Genomic DNA, 21,211 nt, shown 5'->3' with positions numbered 1-21,211 from the left:
TGTGCACAACAAGAGCAGGTGGATCAATAACCTGATCCAGCCCAAGTACAGAGCCTGCACTCAGCTGAACAAGCTGTTCCCCTTCTCTCTGACAAGCTCAGGGAGCCTGGATTCCCTCAGCCCCTGCCCAGCCCACCAGGCCTGGCCTCCCTTGCTGATTATGGCATTCCCCTGGAATACTGGGTGGGCAGAGGGTCTGTGCTCTGTCTGCATTGGACAAGCACTCCCCGAGCAAATTAAATGTGGCTCTTGCCAATTGCAATCTGTTTTATGCACAAAGCCTGCAATTTACCCTGTACACTATTCAGTCTGATATTGCCTTTTGTGAGAGGAACTTGGCTGAAGAGGTTGAGTTGTTGTGCTTAACCCTCAGTTTGTGCCAACACACCAGGACCAATAATCTGAGCACAGATTTTACTGCTAGACAAACTCACCTCTCAGAAAGTACATCCCTGCTAACCTTAAATTACCTACTCCTTTCTTCTCACCCCCAAAATACATTTGAGGAAGTGTACTGTATATTTAATCAGGTTTAAGGCTCTCACAGAGCATCCTGTAAAGAGGATGTGACAGACAACGAAAAGAATCATTAATTCAGTTCCTCCAGAAGGCAGAAAAACCAGGTGTCACCGTGGAGTACATTCCTGGTACAGTAATAGAGGTGGGAATAGAAAACTTCAGCTCCTGCTCCTTCCAGGATCCTGGCAGGTAGGCTGGAGCCCACTCCCTGCTAAGAAAAGGCTGGATTAGCTCTATTCCCACTTCCACAGAAACACCAGTGGCACATCCCCTCTCTGTGGGTGAGAAGCAGGGATGGACTGGCCTTAGGAAACAGAGGGGTAATTAATTGGAAAATGAAATGCATTTAATGGTCATGAAATGAAATGACAGCTCGAGTGAGGGAAATGCAGAGTGCAAGCAAGCACAGGACTTGGTGCAGTTCCCACTAATGCACTTGCCCATCATTCCAGTTCCAGCCCGCCTCGAAGGCAGACTGACAATGGATCTAAATGAGGCAGGGCGTTTTTTACAAGATGAACAAATGCAAGTTAGAGCTGGGATGTGATTCAAGCCAAGAACAGGGCACCCAAAAGAGATTTTCAGACATAAGAGAGTATTTTTATCCAGACTCTGTCAGCTCGCCATATATAATTTGACCACTGCTGTTTTCTTGGATTCACTTCGTGGTTCATGACCTGCAGCTGAAAGTGCACAGCTGCAAAGGACAAGGCCCAGGCTCCTGATCTGGAAGGGATAATTAGAGATGGAAGTGTCTTTATCTCCCATTGTCCAAGCATATCTGAGTTTGGCTGAGGAACAAATGTTATACAGGGAAGGCTGGGCAGGAGATGTACAAGGAGAATATCCGAGGCTGATTTCCCTAGTTTACATTCATCTGAGTTCCACTGTAACTAAAAGCTATTATTATTTAAATAGAACATTTGTATCAGGTGCATAATTATTTACATAATGACATGCAAAGTTATTTAAATAGCGATGAGCAATGAAACCTCATCCCAGTTTCCTGTGGGCAGGCACACAGACAGAGGTGCTGCCTTCCCCTCTCTCTCTGCCCTGTGGGAGGCTTTGCCAGGTGCCTCAGGGGTGTCCCAGCCTGAAATCCACCCCAGCTCCGAGCAGGCTTTCACTGTCCTGCTCCTGGGAGCTGCTGTGTCTGCTGTGCTGTGTCTGCTGCGCTGCAAACACTCAGCAGGAGAGCCCTGGGCACCCCTGTTTGCACTGGCAGGAGCACCCAGGCAGTGGAGGCTTGCGAGTTACTGATGCTCTGGGATGTCCAGCATGATTCTCAGCATTCCTCTTGCTTTTGCTTTGACTTGATTCCATCTCCTGTTTCCCTGCATCAGAGCGTTAAATCGTCCTTTGGTGTGAATTTTGCTTAGCAGCCATATTACCCTTAAACATGAATTATTATTGCAAAATCTGTCTGATCCTGGAATAAAAAGCTCCTATTTAGTATCTAATGCGCATGTCAAAGTGCTAAATAGCTTTTAGCTAATTCTCATCCTCAATGACTGAGAGAGGGGAGGACAACCAGTTGAGGCTGTTCTCCTCAGGGGCTTTGTTTCTGTTTGTCCTGGGGTTTGGAGGCTTTCCTTGCTTGTTTGGGCATTTTTTCTGCCTTGTTTTGGGGTGGTTGTGCTTTAAAGAACAAACCTGTAGCATGCCTTCTGCAAGACTTCCCACTGGGCTCTTTGAGTGCAGTTCCAGCTCAGAGGAGATCTGCATCATAAAAATCCCATAAATTTGGCACCTCCTTTGCAAAGCCACAGAAATCCAGTGGCTCCAGGGAGGGGGACAGAGTCCAGCCAGGTCAGCTGGGAAGCACAGCACACAAAAGTTCCCCTGGATGCAGCTCTGCACTGTTATCTGTGCATAAACAGGGCAGGAGCAGCCGCCTCCAGCTTCTTCTACAGGTAATAAAGGAGCTCCAAGAAACAGAATAGAAGAGGATTAATAAAATCAGAAATAAAAAAGGCAATTTTGATGTGTAAATCCAGTGGAGCATTTCAGTGAAATAGTTGCCTTCTGGCTTGACTTTTAGTGGCTGGAAATGGATCAGTTGTTTGCGATTAACACTGAGCTGGTTTTATTATCTGCTCCAGCTCAGAAAGTTCACGGTTTTCTTTCTCCCTTCCTTTTTCTTTCCTTTTTTTTTTTTTCTAATCTGAGGAATTGCTGTAGACAATCCCTCTATTTCCCCCTGCCTTTCAAACAGCTCTTCAGGCACTCCAAAACTGTCCTAAAAGGGTATTAGTGACAGATCCTTGCATTGCTGTGATCAGGACTGAGCAGGAATTAACCTTGGTCTGTGTTACTGTCGTGGCCATGAATTCCTCAGCACTTTCCCGGTTTATAATTCCTCCTTCTCCTCACAAGATGCCAGAGAGGGCAGAATTCTCCCAGACAAGTAGAGGAAGGCTTCAGGGATGTTGTTTCTTCCAAAGTTTCTCCCATCCCAGCTGTTTTGTCACCCTCCTGTCAGCCACACTCCTCAGTGGAACAACAGGCACTTTGAGAAACTTTCTTCTTTCTGTTTTCCTGCTTTACTCCTGAGCCCTCAGCAGTGTCCTGTTCTCACCTGGCAGCAGAATACAAAACCCTGCCCCTAAGCACTTCTCCTACCAACCGTGTTGTCTGCTAATAAATTCATTTTTAGCACTCCCAGACTGCAGACTAAAGGATTTTTAAAATCAGCATCTCGTTATGTCTAGTAATTTTTCTTGTCCTGGAAGTTTTGCTCTCTTTAATCTCTTTCCTGAGCAGAGGTGATAAAAACATCATTTAAATACAACAGGATATTTTTGGCTCCTAAAGAAAAATGTGGGGTTTATTGCAATCAAGCTCTCATGACCTGCAATGTGTTTAACCCTTGCTTTTAAAGGCACTGCAGTACACTGGGAGCTTTCAGAGTAAAGTACCTTCACCTTTCCATCTCCTCCACAGATCCTCTCCATGGGAATGATGACAGAATACTACCACTACTTTTTCACAACCTTGGTAAGGAACACTATAAACACTGGGGGGGCAATTTCCTCAGTTTCAGAAAAGACAGCTAAATTCTCCCCTTTTTTAGGAGATCTTTGTTGCCATTAGTCAAGGAAAGCCCTGGAGAATGGGTGCTAACACTCCTTAGGTGTATCAAGGACCCACAATTTCTTAAGAAAGCTGTTTGGCCCCATTTCTGGGACTGGCCAACACTTCAATGCAGTGAAAATTAATTGCAGTATGCTGATTAACAGGAAACCATCAGTACAGATGGACTGCAGTGAACAAAATAAAGAGTGAATGGCTTTGCGCTGTGGGCACTGCTGGTTCATCACTGTTTAATTGTTTCATTTACTTACAAAACCACAGAACCACAAACGGATAAAGCACTGAGGAAATTTTGTAACAAAAGTTTTCTTTGATGGCACGAACACAGCTTGGGAGGGTCCTGCATGGTTCAGCCACCCCAGCTGCCCTGTAAATGCCGTGTGGAGCACATGGAGCCTGTCCATGCCACAGCCTGGCAGAGGTGCCTGGAGAGGCACAGCAGGAGAAATTGGGATTCACAAGCAGCCAAAGCACAGCCCTCACCGTGTCTCTCGGAATTTTCCTCCCCTCAGCTTAGAAAGCAGCTTGACAGTGGCCAGCCAATTCCTCATGTCGGCCTGTCAGAGCTGCAGCACTGCTATAAATTCACATGTGCAGGTTGCTTGCAAAGCAGTTCTGCAGTGGGGAATTGATCTTTTCTCTCCCAACAGCAGCTGTGTGGTGTCACCCACCTCACTGACACAGCTTTGGCTCAGTCAGGTTTCACACGGGAGCCAGGGCGGGCACAGGGGGAAAGCCCCACAATTTCCTTTAGAAATGGTTCTGTTTGTGTTGCTGCTGGCGCTTTAGGACCTGTTTGCCCTGGACCTGGAGCCCTACAGGTACAGCGGGGTGAACATGACGGGCTTTCGGCTGCTCAACATCGACAACCCGCACGTGTCGGCCGTGGTGGACAAGTGGTCCATGGAGAGGCTGCAGGCACCACCCAAGCCTGACTCGGGGCTGCGTGATGGCACCATGACTGTGAGTGAGCCAGGGGGCACGGGGACAGCGAGGGAGCAGCCAGGGAACCAGGGGTGGCACGGGGACAGGGAGGGAGCAGCCACACTGCCAGGGGGGCACTAAGTGAGCACCAATGCCGCTAGGGGTGGCACTAAGTGAGCACCAATGCTGCCAGGGGTGGCCCAGGGACAATGCCCCAGCACGGTGCCATTGTTCATCTCAGCCCTGTGCAAACTGAAATGCTGCCTGCCCCACTTCTCCCATCGCCTTCTGCACTGTGCAGCAGGAAACGCAGCAGAAAATGGGACTTCCCCAGCAGGTGCAGGATTTGTGACCTGCAGGGGCAGATCCCACACTGTGAGAAGGGAGCGGCATTTTGAAATGGGTGAAGTGCCTTTTCTCCTCATTTCCATCACTACAGAAGCTCTGGCTTTTGAGAGGTAATTTAAAGATAGATGAGAGGTATCATCAAGGCAGGGAATCAGGATTCCTCCCAGCACTCCCCCAAGGAGGAAAGGAAAGAATAGGAACAATTACAGAGACTGCATGACTCCATTCAGTTTGGCAGGGTGAAGGGTTGCCATCTCTTTGCAGGATGAAATAATGTGTCTCATGGACTGAGTGGAGATCCAAGCGATCAGAAATAGACTTTATTGCAGATGATTGCGGGGAAAATTTGGAAATGTCTTAACATCCTGAGGAGAAATGCATTAAGTGTGCTGTCCCTGGCATTGCACACACTGGTGCTGCTTTGGGCTGGGTCACCATGCTCACTCATACCCAAAGCAGTGAGAAAGCTGTCCCTGGGAATTCCTGATGGGAATCCACACAGAAATCCCCCAAATACAGCACTGGGAAAAGCCAAGTTCTCAGCACTCTTCTGCTCTCCTTGCCATCCCTGACTCTCGTGCTCTCCCTTGCATCTTCATATCTCAGTGTCCTTGATGCCCTGGCAGAGCACTGAGGGGAGCCTCTCCCTCCTTGCTGGGATCATTTCAGTATTCCCAGCAGGTTCCATTATTGCCCAGGTTGATGGAGAGCTGCACCACTGCTGCATTTCATTTGGCAATAAGGCTGTGACAGGCGGCAGAGTGCACGGAGATCAGGACTGTACATCCTGTTATTAACTCAGGATTTATCCCTCCTAGTTCATGCTCTGCTGTTTGCCCTGAAAGCAGCCTGTGGGAAGTCAGCAGGGCACAAGCAAGACAGCTCTGAGTTCACGTCCTGCTGGATGCCCAAGTTGCACCCAGAGGCACAGCTGGTCTAATGAGATCTCTGCCTTTCTTTGCAGTGGCTTAAGCAGCACACAGAAATGAGAAAAACAAGTTCCAGGACTGGCTCTGCCATAAAAGCACACAAGTCAGGGTGAGGTGTCTGGGAAATGAGGTGACCTGTTGCACCCCACAGCCCTAAGCAGAGCCACGGTGAGGGGAGAAGTGACAAGCCAAGGGAGGTGGCACAGCTCCCCACTGCCACACGAAGCAGGGCCCAGTGACAAGTGGCACAAGGACAGGGCTGAGCAGCCAGGCCTGGCAGTGCTGCAGCCACCGTGGGCTCAGGGCAAAGCATCAGCACTGCCAGACAGAGCAGAGCAAGCACAGAGGAGCTGTCTCACCAAGCATCTCCTCCCAGGCTCTCTGGGACACAGGCAGAGCCAGTAAAATCCAGCCCTGACGCCCAGTCCAGTGTAAAACTGAGCTCTGCTGACATTGATAGGAATATTTCCATCGGTTTTGTGGGATTTGGGGTCAGCCCTTGATGCCCTGAGTGTGCTTGGAACAACTGTCTGCTGTGAGACACTTCACAGTGAGAGCAGCTGGCATTGTCTCCTCCTGCTTGACTCATCACTCACAATGTTTTCTCTTCTCACCATTTGCTCCCATTGTGGAGCATTATTTTGGGCAGATTCTGACAAGCACATCAAGACCAATTCCTCTTCTGCTCTATCTTAAGATTAGTCCTTAAATTCAGATACACTTGAGCAAAACCCTCCAATACTGGGACCACTGATGCTGTTGAAATTTAGTCAAGTAAATGGAACAAACAAAGAAGCAAATGTGTTAATTTCCCTGAGGAATTGCATGGAAAAGAAACAGAAAACTGATCAGCTCTGTAGTTCCTATAAAGGAGTCAGTTTCTCATCTGCAGAATTGCTGCCTTTTTCCTTCAGGCCCCGGTTTAATTATTCATTAGGTTTACCTGGAAGGTAATTTGTGCAGCATCATTAGGGAGACACAGCCATTCCCACCTCACTGTGGGAGCACTGAAGCCCAGTGCAGGTGGGGGTGAGACTTTTCTGAGGTGGCAAAGTGGGACAGAGTGTGTGATGTCACTTTGAGGCCGTGCCATTAAACCCACAAACCCTCTCTCAAAAGAAACACACACTGGGGCACAAAGAGCACCCAGTAATTGTGGTATCTGAATACATGGGGTAATATTCCAGGACCCAAGGCTGTAGTGGGAAGTTAGATGTGTGAGTCCAAGTTAATCCTCCCAAAACCACACCTCCAAAGGACATTTCCCCTCTCTCTAGGGCGCCATTGCACACATTTGTGCCAAAGGGCAGGATCCTGAAGGGCAGCAGATACCTGGGCAGTGGGATGTGTTCCAGGTGATCAGTGGGATTGGCTTCCCTGGAAAGCAGGGCCAGCCTGTCCTGTTGGGAAGACAAGTGCCATGAGAAGAGTGGTTCATACACCTGGCACTTCTTAGAGCCCCTCTCCAGCCTGCCTGGGACCCCGGACCTCCCTCTCGCTGTAGCTCCCCGGCGTGGTTTCCCTCCAGTGCTGAAAACACTCCAAAATAACGCGGAGAACTGGATTTGGGTGCTCCTCAGGGCTCCAAGGCGAGCCCAGGAGAGGTTTTCCCTGCGAGGAGCCTCGGGCAGGGCTGGCAGCAGTGGGGAAAGGCAGTGCCTCACTCAGGGCTGTGTTTGGGCACCGCAGCGGGCAGTACCTCACTCAGAGCTGTGTGTAGGCAGTGCCTCACTCAGGGCTGTGTTTGGGCACAGCAATGGGCAGTACTTCACTCAGGGCTGTGTGTGGGCACAGCAATGGGCAGTGCCTCACTCGGGGCTGTGTCTGGGCACAGCAGCGGGCAGTGCCTCACTCGGGGCTGTGTCTGGGCACAGCAGCGGGCAGTGCCTCACTCAGGGCTGTGTTTGGGCACCGCAGCGGGCAGTACCTCACTCAGAGCTGTGTGTAGGCAGTGCCTCACTCGGGGCTGTGTTTGGGCACAGCAGCGGGCAGTGCCTCGCTCAGGGCTGTGTTTGGGCACAGCAGCGGGCAGTGCCTCACTCGGGGCTGTGTTTGGGCACAGCAATGGGCAGTGCCTCACTCGGGGCTGTGTTTGGGCACAGCAGCGGGCAGTGCCTCACTCAGGGCTGTGTGTAGGCAGTGCCTCACTCGGGGCTGTGTTTGGGCACAGCAATGGGCAGTGCCTCGCTCAGGGCTGTGTTTGGGCACAGCAATGGGCAGTGCCTCACTCAGGGCTGTGTGTGGGCACAGCAGCAGTCAGTATCTCACTCAGGGCTGTGTGTGGGCACAGCAGCGGGCAGTGCCTCACTCAGGGCTGTGTGTAGGCAGTGCCTCACTCGGGGCTGTGTTTGGGCACAGCAATGGGCAGTGCCTCACTCGGGGCCGTGTTTTGGCAGACGGAGGCTGCGCTGATGTACGACGCCGTGTACATGGTGGCCGTGGCCTCGCAGCGAGCGGCCCAGATCACCGTCAGCTCCCTGCAGTGCCACCGCCACAAGCCCTGGCGCTTCGGGCCCCGCTTCATGAACCTCATCAAAGAGGCAAGTGCAGAGCCCTCCCTCCCTTCCTTCCTTCACCTAATGTCTGTTGTGGATGTTGTTGATGATTTCTAAAAATGTGAGGTAAGCACAACAGTGGAACGAAAAGTGAGTCTGTAGCTCTGTCCTTGCTTCGCTGTGCAATTCCATTTGTATTGCAGATTGTTTGATCGGGGATCAATATCCAGAAAACATTGCAGCCGGTATTTCTAAAGAGGGAAATTGCTTCCTGAACCATGACTGAGCTTGATCCAGAGATGTCTTAAAAATGCTCACTTTAGTTGAAATGCCTTCACTCTTTCAAAAGTCCCGGTTTTGTTTTGATTTTCAAATGGAAATCTTTCCTTTAGGGAGGTGTGGAAATGAAAATTGGAAATCAGGTGCAGCATCCCACATATGTTTTACCTTTTCCTTACCTCAGTCCCTGCGTTTGAAGAATAATTATAATGAAATTGAAAGATAACAAAAGACTTTGTCTCAGTGAATGCCCCTGCAGTGATGGCCTCCTTATTTTGGGGGATGCTGAGTATAAAGCTAAGGGGTCCTGAAGCCTAAACCAGAACACTTTGCCCAAGAGTAGCAGATGTACCCCAGCAGATCAATTCAAAGCCTGAACAGTGACACAACTCTCATTTATCATGGACAAGCAGCTCCTCTTGCATTGAGTGAGATATGGGAGCTAATTACTGATGGCCTTGCAAATAGAGTCTCTCTCATGGTCAGTAAAACACTGATTTAAACACTCTGAGAGTCTTATCTTCCTGATGTAGCCAAAAAAGGTGGTTGTTAAAAGCAGAGGATAATGTTTAACAAGAGCATATTGAGTTTCCTGTAAAGCCTAAAACATGAGTTGGAAACAAATAGCAAATACATTTGGACCCCCAATCATGTTAGGGTCTGGTTTGTTCAGCAGGGATAGAGGAAAACTTTATAATTAGGAATCAGTGAATAGGTATGGAGCAAACAAAGTCAAGGAGGCAGAGCGATAGCTGGGCCCACATAGGCAGAATTTAATTGTCCTGGGTTTTGATGTGGTGCTGACATTCTGTGAAGGCATTTTGCAGACTGATCTAAAGACAAATATTCAGTACTCCAGACTAAATAGACCAGTTTCAGACAAAGAATTTGCCTGCAGTGATTCCTGCAGATGCTGGAGTTAACAAGTGCTTCAGTGGCTCCCTGGTGAGTTTTTGCATTTTATTTTGGTGCTGGAAAGAACTGAGGTCACCTAATTTGCTTTGTGGGCCAGCTGTATGAAATGTCTGAGACCAAGGCTCTGCAGCAGCCCATTAAGGAGATTTTAATGAGAAGTAAATCCTTGTCAGAAGCTGTGTCTCTCAGTGACCCAGTGCCATTCACAGCTGAGGGATGTTCCAATCTTGGAGCCTTCTGGAGGCATTTGCAGGGAGTGCCCCTTGCCCTGCTCAGAGGGAAGAGGAGATGTCTGTCTGCAGACAACAGAAAGGATGATCCTGCCTTTTCTGAAGGAAAAATGGGGGTAAACATGAAATATGTTTATAATTGAATGATCCAGTTCTGCTCATGTCCCCTCTAAAGCACAAGATAAGGCCCCAGATTATGATTGTTTTTCAATTATCATCAAAACCAGTGGGAGCTTCCCTTGTTCAAACCCAGCCACAATGAAAGGAACACCTGCAGAGAGAAGGATAGAGATGCAGGTTGGATTCTGAGGGACTGTTAAATGGCCTCAGGCAGAATCACAGAGAAAGATCTCAGAGACTGAAAGAGATCTGAAGAGATTTCAGCTCCTGCTGAGTTTCTGAGGAGATCCATGCCAAGCACTGAGACCAGGAGGGAGAGCCATCCATCTGCATTCAGTACTGGAAGGAGAGGGGACTGGAGGCTTCTCATTACAGTAAAAGTAGAAATTTAAATTATGACAGAAGGGAAAGCAATCCATCTGCAGAGGGATCCATCAGTTTGTTGTGTTTCTGACTGGCAGCAGCTCCAAACACAAGAGCACAAAGAATCTCATAAGAACAGAACATTTCTGTTGTTTAATGGTCTTTGATTACTCCCAGAGTCAGCATGTCAGAGTGTTTTCCTGGGAGTGTTTTCCTGCAGAGTGGAATGAATAAAAAGGAGAGAGCAGTACAAGAGCCTGATGCCACAAGAGCCAGGAAATCTCCCCTGCTCTCTGAGACAGGGGCTGTGGGGCAGCACTGAAATCTTTGTGCAATGACTGGGAAAAGATGACAACATCTTGCTCCAAACCATGAAATAAAATCTCTTCTGCTGCATCTTTTTTATTGCATTTTAGCCCTGAGCAGTGACAGGGTCTGGGGGTGCTGGCTGGATTTCTTCTCTGGGCTCTGGTGCTACAATATTCAGCTACATCAAATTGAAACAGCTGTTTACTTTGGTTCGGCTTCTCTCACCAGATAATTTAATAGTAACACTTGATTCACTCTCACTAAAACAATCTTTTTTCTTTGTTTCATTTCTCATAAACTTTACTGCTAGTCCATGAAGTGCATTTCTGCTCTGAGCCTATTAGTGGCTGCTGCTTTGACCTGAAACCTCTTAATGAGGAGAGCAAACAAAACAACTGCCTGACCTGCATCCCATGGTGCTTTATTAGGAAATAAAGCTCAGCTTCCCGAGAAGACAATGAGGCTGAGGGCAATGTCAATAGGCATTCTTACTCTGAAATCAAATTTCAAGTGGAAAAACACTTATTTATGGAATTATCTATGCCCAGATTGCAAAGTAATTGCAGGATTGCGTGCTGGGAATAAATACATATTGAATTGATGAAAATTGATAAAAAATTATCTGCCAGGGTACTGGCACTGTGATATCCAAAATCAAAACAAGCTGTTTGACAAAAAGATTGCATATATTTTCTTCCATTCTGTTTTCAGCTCATTAAATGTTTCCTGGGCAATAGATTTGTTTATAAAAAGCAAGCTAGAACCATTATAAAGTGACTTTATCTGAATGCATGGAGGATGTTTTGACATTTGCTACACAGAACATTTTTTCAGGACATGTTTAATATATCCAGGCTTACTCAAACACAATTCACAATTTTCCCTGTTCACAGCCCACTATAATCCCATCCCTCTGGCCATGGAAAATGCCCCTTTCTGCCTCTCCCTGCATCTCCATTCCAGTGCTGCTCAGGGAAGGGCCAGGACTTTTCCTGGACCTCTTCCAAGAAAAGAGGCTGTGGAGCATCATAATTCTCAGTTTATCTCCACAGATAAAGCCCTGTGCTGGGCGAGTGCTGAAATTCCCTTTATTCCATCAGTTATGCCAGATTTGGAGCAGGATAATGGCCAAGCCATACCCTAACTCACTGAATTCTGTAATCCTGGGGGATCTCTGGTAATAAGAGGATTAATTGTGGGGGCTGACAAGTTGATGTGTGGCTCATCACACACGATTTCCACTCCAAGGAGAAGCAATATCACTGTCACTCCAATCTGGCAGCTCTCTCTGCAGTTCCAATAAAGCAGGGGCTTTCTCTTCCCAAAGGAAAGAAAACCAAAGGAAAATTAAACTGGTCTTGGTCAGTACCATTTTGGTTATTATTTATTGATTTATTATTTATTATTATAGAGGTATTGTTATTTATGGCCTTGGGAGGTTTTGTTACATAAGAGAAACCTGAGGTGTTCTGAGCATTGTAGGTTTAAGTGTTCCTAAGTTTTTGAATTCTTCATTCAAGTGTCAGGTACCATCAAAGCCGTCATCAGAAATTGGGAATATTGGTTCCTTCACCCCTGTGATTAATTAGCAATGTACATTAAATCAATAACTGATGTTCATTTTGCCTAGGAACTTCTGATAATAAAGAGATTATAACCTCAAGAATTAAATATATATGCCATGGGTGAAAATAACCCCAGGACAAAACAGAGCAGGCAGGAGAATATTCTTATCTCCAACTAGACTTCACTCCAGCTTCCGAGTGTACTCCTCTCTCAAGGAACAGTCCAGTGAGTGATTTCTGACCAAACTCCCATTAAAGCCAGGGAAAAACCCAGCTGATTGCTTGCCTTTAGGGGAAAGTTTTCAAATATTCAAGTTACACTTAGACAGCAAGAGAAGGGAAAAAGAGAGAGCCAATAAAAAATACAGGTGTGTTCTACAAAATAAATAACTGATCTGGTCTGTTAGGGGAATTTCTCGAGTCAGTTTGGACACCTCTCCCAGGGATGCACAGGGTGGGATGGTTTGGTGTCTGTGCAGGGCAGGGGCTGGGCTGGGTGATCCCTGGGGGTCCCTTCCCCCTCAGGACATTCCATGAGTCTCTGATAGGTCTGGAAGCAGCTGAACTGATCAATTCTGGGATGGAACTGTTGATTTGCTCTGGCTGGAATGGGGGCTGCTGCATTGATCCAAGATGGTGAAGAGGAAATTGATACAGACCTGTGATGGGTGGGAATTGATAAAACTCCTCTGGAGTGTTTGACCTTGGAGGCTGAGTCAGCTCTGTTCTCCTGATGTTGTAATTTCCCATCAAGCTATTGATAGGGATTGTAACTGGAATATTTAACCCCAGAGCTCAGCTTGTGCTTTCCCCACAATGCTCATCCTTTCCAGCAGTGGAAGCAGGGGGTTCCACAGTGAAAACAGGGGTTTCACAGTGAAAACAGAGAGTTCCACAGCTCTCAGTAGGCTGCTTGGTGTATTTTGGCCATGGAGGTGCCTGCCAGCCTCTGAAGCTGTGTCTGTAACCTGTCTGTCCGCTCCCTACTCGAGGCTCAGTAAGAAGGGGTCTGAGCAGCTGCTGACAGTGATGCTCTTTGATCAATTACCTGATCAGGCTCCAATTCAGCTTTTATTATGTCCTGTAACACTCAATGTGTCACCAGAAACATAAAATGGGCTATAAATCCTGCGTGTGAAAGCATGAAATCCCATCCCTGTGATACACACAGATGCAGCTCCTGGCTTTTCAGGAAGTTCTGCTCCATTTCAGTTTGTTAATTAGCAAGAACTCTGCATATGATGCTTTCTCTGTTTTGGTTTAGAAGCAATAAAATAAAATTCAGAAATTAAATTCAGAATTCAGATGGTATCTGAAGCGTGTTCCTCACCATTAGGATTTTAAAATCCCATCATCATTTACCATTTCTGAGAAACACTCCCTGAACCTCCTGAGAAACTGATCTCCAAAGAGCAGATTTTATAAAATGTTGCAACTTTATGAAAAAGAGATGGGGGCACATCTGAGGAATAAAAAGACAGGCTGGGAAAAGGGATGTTAGAGATTGAAATTCATCCATATGTGTCCATATTCATCCATATGCTATCTATCTTGATTATATCATTATCATTAATAAGTAATAAATAACCCTGCCAGTGTTTCACTGTTTACAGCAGAGACTTGTGTGTGCTCCCAAGTCATTAAGATGGAAAATCTCACAGCAAATTTGTTGCACTGATGCTTTTCCATTCTTATGTTGCTTAAGTGTGTATCCAAGTGTGTATTTTGTTTCCACAAATTCCACATGCACCAGATTTGCCTGAGGCATGTGGTGAGAACTCCCCAGCATCCAAGATTAAATCCTGCAGATTCAGGGCTGGAATTCAGATTAAGCAGGGACGGGGGACACCAGTCTGTAAGTGTGATTTTTAATGCAGCTTTACTTCTGTCCTCTGTCTCCAATAAATTAAATGAGGCAAGGAATGATGTGTGGTGGAAAAGCTTGTAATTTAAAATTATATGGCTGACACACACGAAGGAACAATGCCATCATTTATCGTCAGCTCTCCTTGTATCTCTGACAAATTTAATCTAATGGGGGGCCTCCCAAAAATAGATTATCAAGATTGGCTGCACTTTTAAACCCATCACTTTGTTTTATGGATAAGCACCGGCTCTGGGAACAGAATGGGCTGGGAGGGAGGGAAGGAGATCTCATTTCAAACAGGCTTGGTGGGAGGCTCGCAGGACCAGGAGACTGAAACTGTAGTGAGTTCCTGTGCAGTGCACAACTGCCCTGGCTTTGGGCAATATGATTCTCCCTTTCTCTTTGGTCAGTCTGCATTTTTTTCTCAGTACCACACATATGTAAATCAATCTGTGTAAACTCTCACAGACTTGTGCCTGGTTGCAAAATGCGAAACATATCAGAAAGAAACTAAACAACAAAAAAAAGGGTTTTGTCAGAGTAGCAAAGCCATATAAGCTTGAAAGCCCCCAGATGTGGAAGTGATCCGACGCCGTGGTGTATTTGAATTACAGTTGTTGTTGTTAACAGCCCCTGTCGGGCTCAGAGCGGCTCCTGCTGGGTGCCACAGGCAGGCTGTGTTTGTGTCCCCAGGCACGGTGGGAGGGCCTCACCGGGCGCATCACCTTCAACAAAACCGACGGGCTCAGGAAGGACTTCGACCTGGACATCATCAGCCTCAAGGAGGAAGGCACGGAAAAGGTAAAAAACACTGCCTAAAGTTCATTTGACAAGGGCATGGTTCCTCAGTTGAACCTCCTGTGACTGGGGTAAAAACCCCACCATTCTCAAGTGGTTTGAGTCAGAGTTAAAGCAGAGCTGCTGAGATTGGGTTTTTATTGTGCAGAGCATTTCCAGGTATGGGAGAGGAATGTGGGGCAGGCAATATTGTCTAATGGAAAGAATCATCCTCAGTGCACCTCGTTTTCAATTCTTGCCACTGCAGCTGTGGCTGGTAAATTCATACCTAGAGACAGATAAATTTATCTAGCAGTGCGCAGATGAATGTGACATGAGGGAGACAGGAAAGAAGGTGCTCGAGTAACAACCTCCACGAAGAGGAGTTGCTGGGAATTCTCCAGGTTTCTGGGGCTGGATTTGCTCTCTTTCCCTTTGCCAGCCCTCAGCCAGCGATAAGGGCTGCCCTGGGGGCGGCGGCTGCGGGTGTCCCAGCCCCAGCCCAGGGGACAGCAGCTCCCGAGGCTGCTGGCCCTTGCTCTGCGTGCTGGCTCAGCTCGGGGTGGGCATTGCTGATGGGTTAATGGAGAATTTAACTGTGATTGCTCCCACACAGCTCTCCAGACAGCTTCTCTTTTCATTTTTAATGAAGCACTCTGTTTGTTTTTCCCTGTACCAAGGCTGCTGGCGAGGGTTCTAATCATTTGTATAAAGTGTGGAAGAAGGTTTGTACACACACAGGTGATGCCAAAACCCTCTGGGCTGGGTCTTCTCACTCAGCCTTTGGGTTTTAATGGTGACTCCCCTATTGCAGTTTAGAGACAACAGTCTCTCTGAAAGCAGGAATTTTCCTGGTAGGATAAGTTTTTCTCCACTTGAGACACTGTAATTGCAAAGACTAAGAAGATCTTGGCAGGATTCAGCTTTTTCACCAAATTCAGGGGGGTTAAATTATTATTTACCCCCCCTGAATTTGGGGGGGTTAAATTGGAGCTGTGCTTTTCCCATCCTTGAGTAAAGGCCCCTGCTGCAGCAAAACCATTCCTTTTCTCCTGTGCCATCCTTCCTGATTCACCTAAAATTTACAGGGTGAAATTACAGTATTTTGGATGTGTATTGGCACCAGCTCCAAAGTCTGGCTTAATGTGCAGGGCTGGGGGCGTTTTTCCCCACACAAACCTCTCAGTGCTGGCAGTGTTCGAGCATTATTGCCTCAAAATTTGGATGAGTGTGTTATTAGCTCCTTACAGAAAAGAATAGAGATGATTAAGTGGGTGCTGTCATTCACTAACATATGGAAATTGGAACTAAGCTTGTTTATAAAAGATGTAAATTACCCCAGGAATCTCATCCCTCTTTGAACATAAGGTGCTTAAAACACAAAAGTGGGATTTGGAGACCAGCTCCACGCACTGCTCCCCACAGGACTTACAACCCCTGGTTGCTGTTCTAGGAGGAGAAGATAAAAACTGCATCCACTAAGTCTGAAGTGTTCTGCAGTCATGAGACAGAAACTTTTTGTAGTGCTTAGAATTGTATTTTGCCCGTGGTCCACGCAGATCTCATTATTCCACACCCCTCCCTCATGCACAGTGTAGAAAGGTTTTGGGTTTGTGCTGTTTCTGTGAGAATAGACCGGTATAAAACATCCTCTACAAGCCTGCCTGTGTTCTCATGGAGCACATGCATCCTTAATAACCCAGTTTAATCTCCAGCAGATCAGGCTGAGGCACAAAGGCCCTCTCCCCTCCTTCCTGGGGAGTAGATCATCCCCTGACACACAGAAGCAATCTCCCCTTGGGCTGCGGGCATCCCGTGCTCTGCTGAGCTGATTTGAACCAAATTACAGCTGTTCAGAGCAGGGGCTCGCTGGGGAGGGCACGTGGCACTGTCACACTTGTCACTAAACTGCAAAACACCCCTGAGCTCCCCAGTGATGTCCTACCTGGTGTGGTCCTTCCTCCTCCCTGGTGCCCCTCCGGGCAGGGCTGTCCCTTTGCCCAGTGCTCTCCTGGTGTTCTGTGTGTGCTCTGTGACTCTGCTGCTCCCTGGTCTCATGGCTGTCTCCTCCTTCCCTGCTGCCAGACAACAAACACATTCCCAGTCAGTAACAGGGAGCAGAAGGGCTCATCCGCCCTGGTGCAAATCCAAGGACATTGATATTTACTGTATTCCTGGCTCAGGCTGCCATAATAGCCAACATTTTATCTCCTTTGTAAATCTGTGCACTTTCCAGATCAGCTTGCCAACTGATCTAGTTTTGGAAACAAAGGGAATGACTGACAAATGCTTGGCATAAACTTTTTTTTAATGGCGTGGGTATCCCCATTAAGAATTTGGAAAAAAAAGTTTGTGAGGGGCAAAAGCAGTGGCACCTGGGGACACAAACCCCAAGTTTGCTTGAAATGGTCGTGCTCTCCACAGTGCCCAGCATAAATCAAACTGCCTGAGCCAGCTCCTTGCCTGGAGCTCCTCACATCAGCCCTCAGCCAGGCTGGGCATGAAAATCCAAAGGCAAAAACACAGGAGATGCTTCCAGCCTGCGTTTAAAGTTGGGTAAATATTGATGTGAAGAAATAACATGGTTATAATTTCTGCCCCACAGCGTAGATCCAAATCCACTGAAAGGACAAATATCTTCCCTGGAGGCTTTGGATTGGGCAGTAAATACTGGAAGTTTTCACTGTCTCCAGGGCTGGAAAGGAATTTGCCTTTGGCCACTGATGTTTGCTGAGCAAATACTGCTCAGGGTGTGAAATGTACCACCTTGATGGCTCTGGCACATCCAGGAGTCCAGGAATGACAGAATAATCTTTGCTGAACCTGCTGAAGGCACAGGGCAAGCAAAACGCCAGTGCATCCATCAGTCACTTCCAGGGTAGCTATTCAGGCTTTTAACCTGTTCTATCAGAACAGAGAGCTCTTGCCACATGTCTCAACTCCTCCATCGACAAAATTTTTGAAAATCCCATAAAAATAGACATTTGACTTTTATTTTAGCAGGGAACAAAGCCAGCCTGTTCCACTTTGGTTGCCAGCTGGCCACCCCAGCACTGCACTGCCAAGCCTCACACTCTCAGTGCTCCTGGGTTTGCATTTATGCATTTTGCAGTCATTGCCTGGGGTTTCTGGATCAGCCCGTGGTGCTGCTGCCCTGTTCTAGCACTGGCTCCCTTCCTGAGTGAGCCCTGAGGGCGGTGCTCTGGGGGTCTGGGGGATTGGGGCAGCCTCTGAGCCGCTCTCCTGTGTGCAGATTGGGGTGTGGAACTCCTACAGTGGCCTTAACATGACGGACAGCAACAAGGACCGCTCCACCAACATCACGGACTCGCTGGCCAACCGCACGCTCATCGTCACCACCATCCTGGTAAGGCTGCCCCAGCTCCATTCGGGCTCAGCATCCACACACACACACATGAGATTGGCTCCACAACACCACACTGCCGCTGGAAGGCTCACACAGCCTCTGCCTCCAAAACTGTTTCCCCTTGTCCAGCGTTTCAGACAAGCCCTGTGCACTTTTCCTCCCAGAAGAAGGAGCACACACAAACGCTCAGCTTTGCAGTCACTGCTCACACAGCCTTTGTTTTACTGGAAATGAGACAAGGAGGGCTGAAGGGAAGTGGTAAACAGCAGACAGACAGATTGAGTCATTGTGCTTACATTGCGTGAGGAATGGAAAAGGTTTAACTGGGTATTTGGGAGCTGCTCTGCATTGTGCTCTCTGCATGCCCAGTAATGCCACTTTTTTTCAATTGCTCTGCCTAGTTCCTCAGGAGGGAAAGAGCTCAAAGGGTCCTTCTATACTGTGTGTCTACTACTCCTACACAGGTGTTTTGTCACATTAAACTGTTTGCCCAGATCTTCTCCTATCCAAAATCCTGTAAAAGGGAAAGCAAAAATGTACTTTGCAGTCTGCCTTTGCTGTTCTCCATTCCCTCTTCGCTCCATTTGAAGCTTTTTCTGAGTAAAGACTTATTTTTCACAGAATACAAAATGCTAGTTTCCCCTTATGGGGTTTTTCCTGTTATTTAGGATCCTCTGTCCTTCAGTATCCCTTCCTGTCCCTTGGAGTGGGACAATGCAGGGTCCAGACCCTGGGTCAGAGTTTGGAGCTGCTGGGCACAACTGGCATTAAAGCTCCTGGGAGCCCCAAATGGTCCATTCTACTGAGAATTAGGGCCCCTATGCTCATCACTAATTCATTCAGTGAGTTTGTTAACACACCTAGAAGAGCTTTTAATGCACACAGTAAATTGCTGGCTTCCATGTACTTGCAATCCCTGTGGAAAATATTAGCATTGTGTAGAGAAAGCGATCTAACCCGAGCCCAGGCTCACATCTCTCCCTGCCTGTGTGCTGCGTTTTCCTGCAGGAGGATCCCTATGTGATGTACAAGAAGTCTGACAAGCCCTTGTATGGCAATGACAGGTTTGAGGGGTACTGCCTGGACCTGCTCAAGGAGCTGTCAAACATCTTAGGCTTCATCTATGAGGTCAAACTCGTTTCTGACGGCAAATACGGAGCCCAGAATGACAAGGGAGAGTGGAACGGGATGGTCAAGGAGCTCATAGATCATGTAAGACTGAACCCTTCTCTCTGTCCTCCTTTCACCTGGGGTATTCTGTATCTGAAATATTCCCTGTGGTTTTCACCTCCTAGAGCCACTGCTGTGTCTGTTTTGCCACCCATCAGAGTAGGAATGTCTGAATGAGCAGTTTGCAGGTGTTGGGGGGAAATGTCCATCTGTGGCCAAGCCCCCCTGCCTTGTAAAAAGAGGAAATGGAATGTCAACCCCCTAAAATACCCTAGAAATGTTAAATTCTGTTGAATTTGAGCCAAAAGTGATTTATTTTTTAATGCTCAGGAAAGAAATGGAGGGAATTGTGGTGAGTTTGCAGAACATGAAGAAGATGAGTGTTTTCCCTTTTGTGCTTCCAGAAAGCTGACCTGGCTGTTGCTCCTCTCACCATTACCTATGTCAGAGAGAAAGTGATTGATTTCTCCAAGCCCTTCATGACACTGGGAATCAGCATCTTGTACCGGAAGCCCAACGGGACCAACCCCGGCGTTTTCTCCTTTTTAAACCCTCTCTCTCCAGATATTTGGATGTATGTTCTCCTGGCCTGCCTCGGAGTCAGCTGTGTCCTCTTTGTCATTGCCAGGTAAGGCTGGCACAGAGTTCTGGATGCACCCACAGCCTCTCCCCTCACAGGTGCTGGATGGGCTCTGGAGCACCATCCTCAGGGGGTTATCCAGTCCTAAAACCTTCCTGCAAAGGCTTGGTCTTTTCTCATCAACACTGCCTTTCTGTATTGCACAATAAAGGACCCAAAAGGTGAACCTGGTTTTGCTGGAGGCCCAACCTCAGAGGTCTCTTCCACCCAAACTGGTTCTGTGCATGAGAGGAGAGGCCACGGACTGACCTCCCAGGGGTGGCCTGAGGTGAAAGAGGAGTTTTTCCCTCCCCAGCAGCTGTGGGGCTGTGTGCAGTTACTCACCGCTTCCCACAGCTCCTGCTGTGCCTCACTGCGCCATAAATAATAACTCCACTGTACACAGCCCATGATCTCAGTCATGGCTAATCTTAAATCTGCTCCTCTCTGGCAGATTGACTTTTCTGCACTTGTGTGCCAAGACTGAAAACATCCCCCAGCCCTCTGCACCTCAGAACAGTGGAAGGAAACACAAATGCTTTCCTTGAGCTGATGCCTGAAAGCAGTGCCTGGTTAGATTCAGCTGCATGGAGTGAAGAAGTGAAATTGTCCTCATGTTAATTTAGATTTATACATTGTAACCCAAGCTGGTCTCAAAACCCACATCGAGACCTGTCTGTGTCTCCAAATACACCAAGATTTCTGTAAGATTTGCAAAGTTTTTCAGCAAATATTGTTTGCTTTTAATAACCCCAGAAAACCATCCACTTCTTAGCACTGTCACAGTAAATTACATGGCTACCCACATTTTGACATCAGTTCCTGGAAAACAAATACTTGGGAATAATTTGCACAGACTGGTATAATCCTCCTGTCATTTCTTTCAACTTTTCAGCAGCTGAATAATTTCTCATTTGTCTCTGAGCCTTACATAGCCCTGTCATTGTTACATTAATTTTTAAACTCAAACACTGAAGTTTTTATCGCTGTGAAGGGTTGCAGGCTGGCAAAGCTCTGTTCCAAGTACACTGCCAGTGGATGAACAAGGTGTTTTCTGCCAGAATTTCCCCTTCTGCTAATGCCATCTCAGCTGTGCTGTTGCGTCAGTGAAGGTAGAGCCAAGTAGCTGAGTCAATAATGTCACACAGACCCTGTGGATAAAGGTGCTTGGGTGACCTTGAGCATCTCAACTTTATCAGAAACCTCAGCACAGCTGCTGCTGGAGAGGGAGAAAAGCAGGGGGGGAAAGGCCAGGAAAGCAGAAGGTCTGAGCGGTGAATTCTGCTGAACTGTAAACCAGAGCTCAGCGCAGCAATAGA

At 47.5% G+C, this 21,211-nt stretch overlaps 1 protein-coding gene across 5 annotated transcripts in view; it reads left to right on the top strand.

Moving 5' to 3' along the window:
• The window catches only part of GRIK1 (glutamate ionotropic receptor kainate type subunit 1), a 97,621-nt gene that overhangs the window by 52,892 nt on the left and 23,518 nt on the right, over window positions 1–21,211 (top strand). For 3 of the 5 annotated variants that reach the window (XR_012577506.1, XM_074530120.1, XM_074530128.1), the window contains exons 5-12: window positions 3,466–3,519; window positions 4,405–4,578; window positions 8,213–8,356; window positions 14,653–14,760; window positions 15,417–15,461; window positions 17,990–18,103; window positions 19,112–19,315; window positions 19,678–19,901. Coding sequence is in view for 4 of the 5 variants with exons in the window: in XM_074530120.1 (XP_074386221.1) it covers window positions 3,466–3,519; window positions 4,405–4,578; window positions 8,213–8,356; window positions 14,653–14,760; window positions 15,417–15,461; window positions 17,990–18,103; window positions 19,112–19,315; window positions 19,678–19,901 (1,067 nt within the window). In the remaining variant the exon portion in view is untranslated. The remainder of the gene's footprint in view (window positions 1–3,465; window positions 3,520–4,404; window positions 4,579–8,212; window positions 8,357–14,652; window positions 14,761–15,416; window positions 15,462–17,989; window positions 18,104–19,111; window positions 19,316–19,677; window positions 19,902–21,211) is intronic. The other 2 variants (XM_074530136.1, XM_074530144.1) reach the window with 1 other exon arrangement.

This window comes from Zonotrichia albicollis, chromosome 2 (assembly GCF_047830755.1).
Source record: "Zonotrichia albicollis isolate bZonAlb1 chromosome 2, bZonAlb1.hap1, whole genome shotgun sequence".
In the NCBI taxonomy this organism is placed as follows: Eukaryota; Metazoa; Chordata; class Aves; order Passeriformes; family Passerellidae; genus Zonotrichia; species Zonotrichia albicollis.
This window is presented reverse-complemented; position numbering and strand designations above follow the sequence as displayed.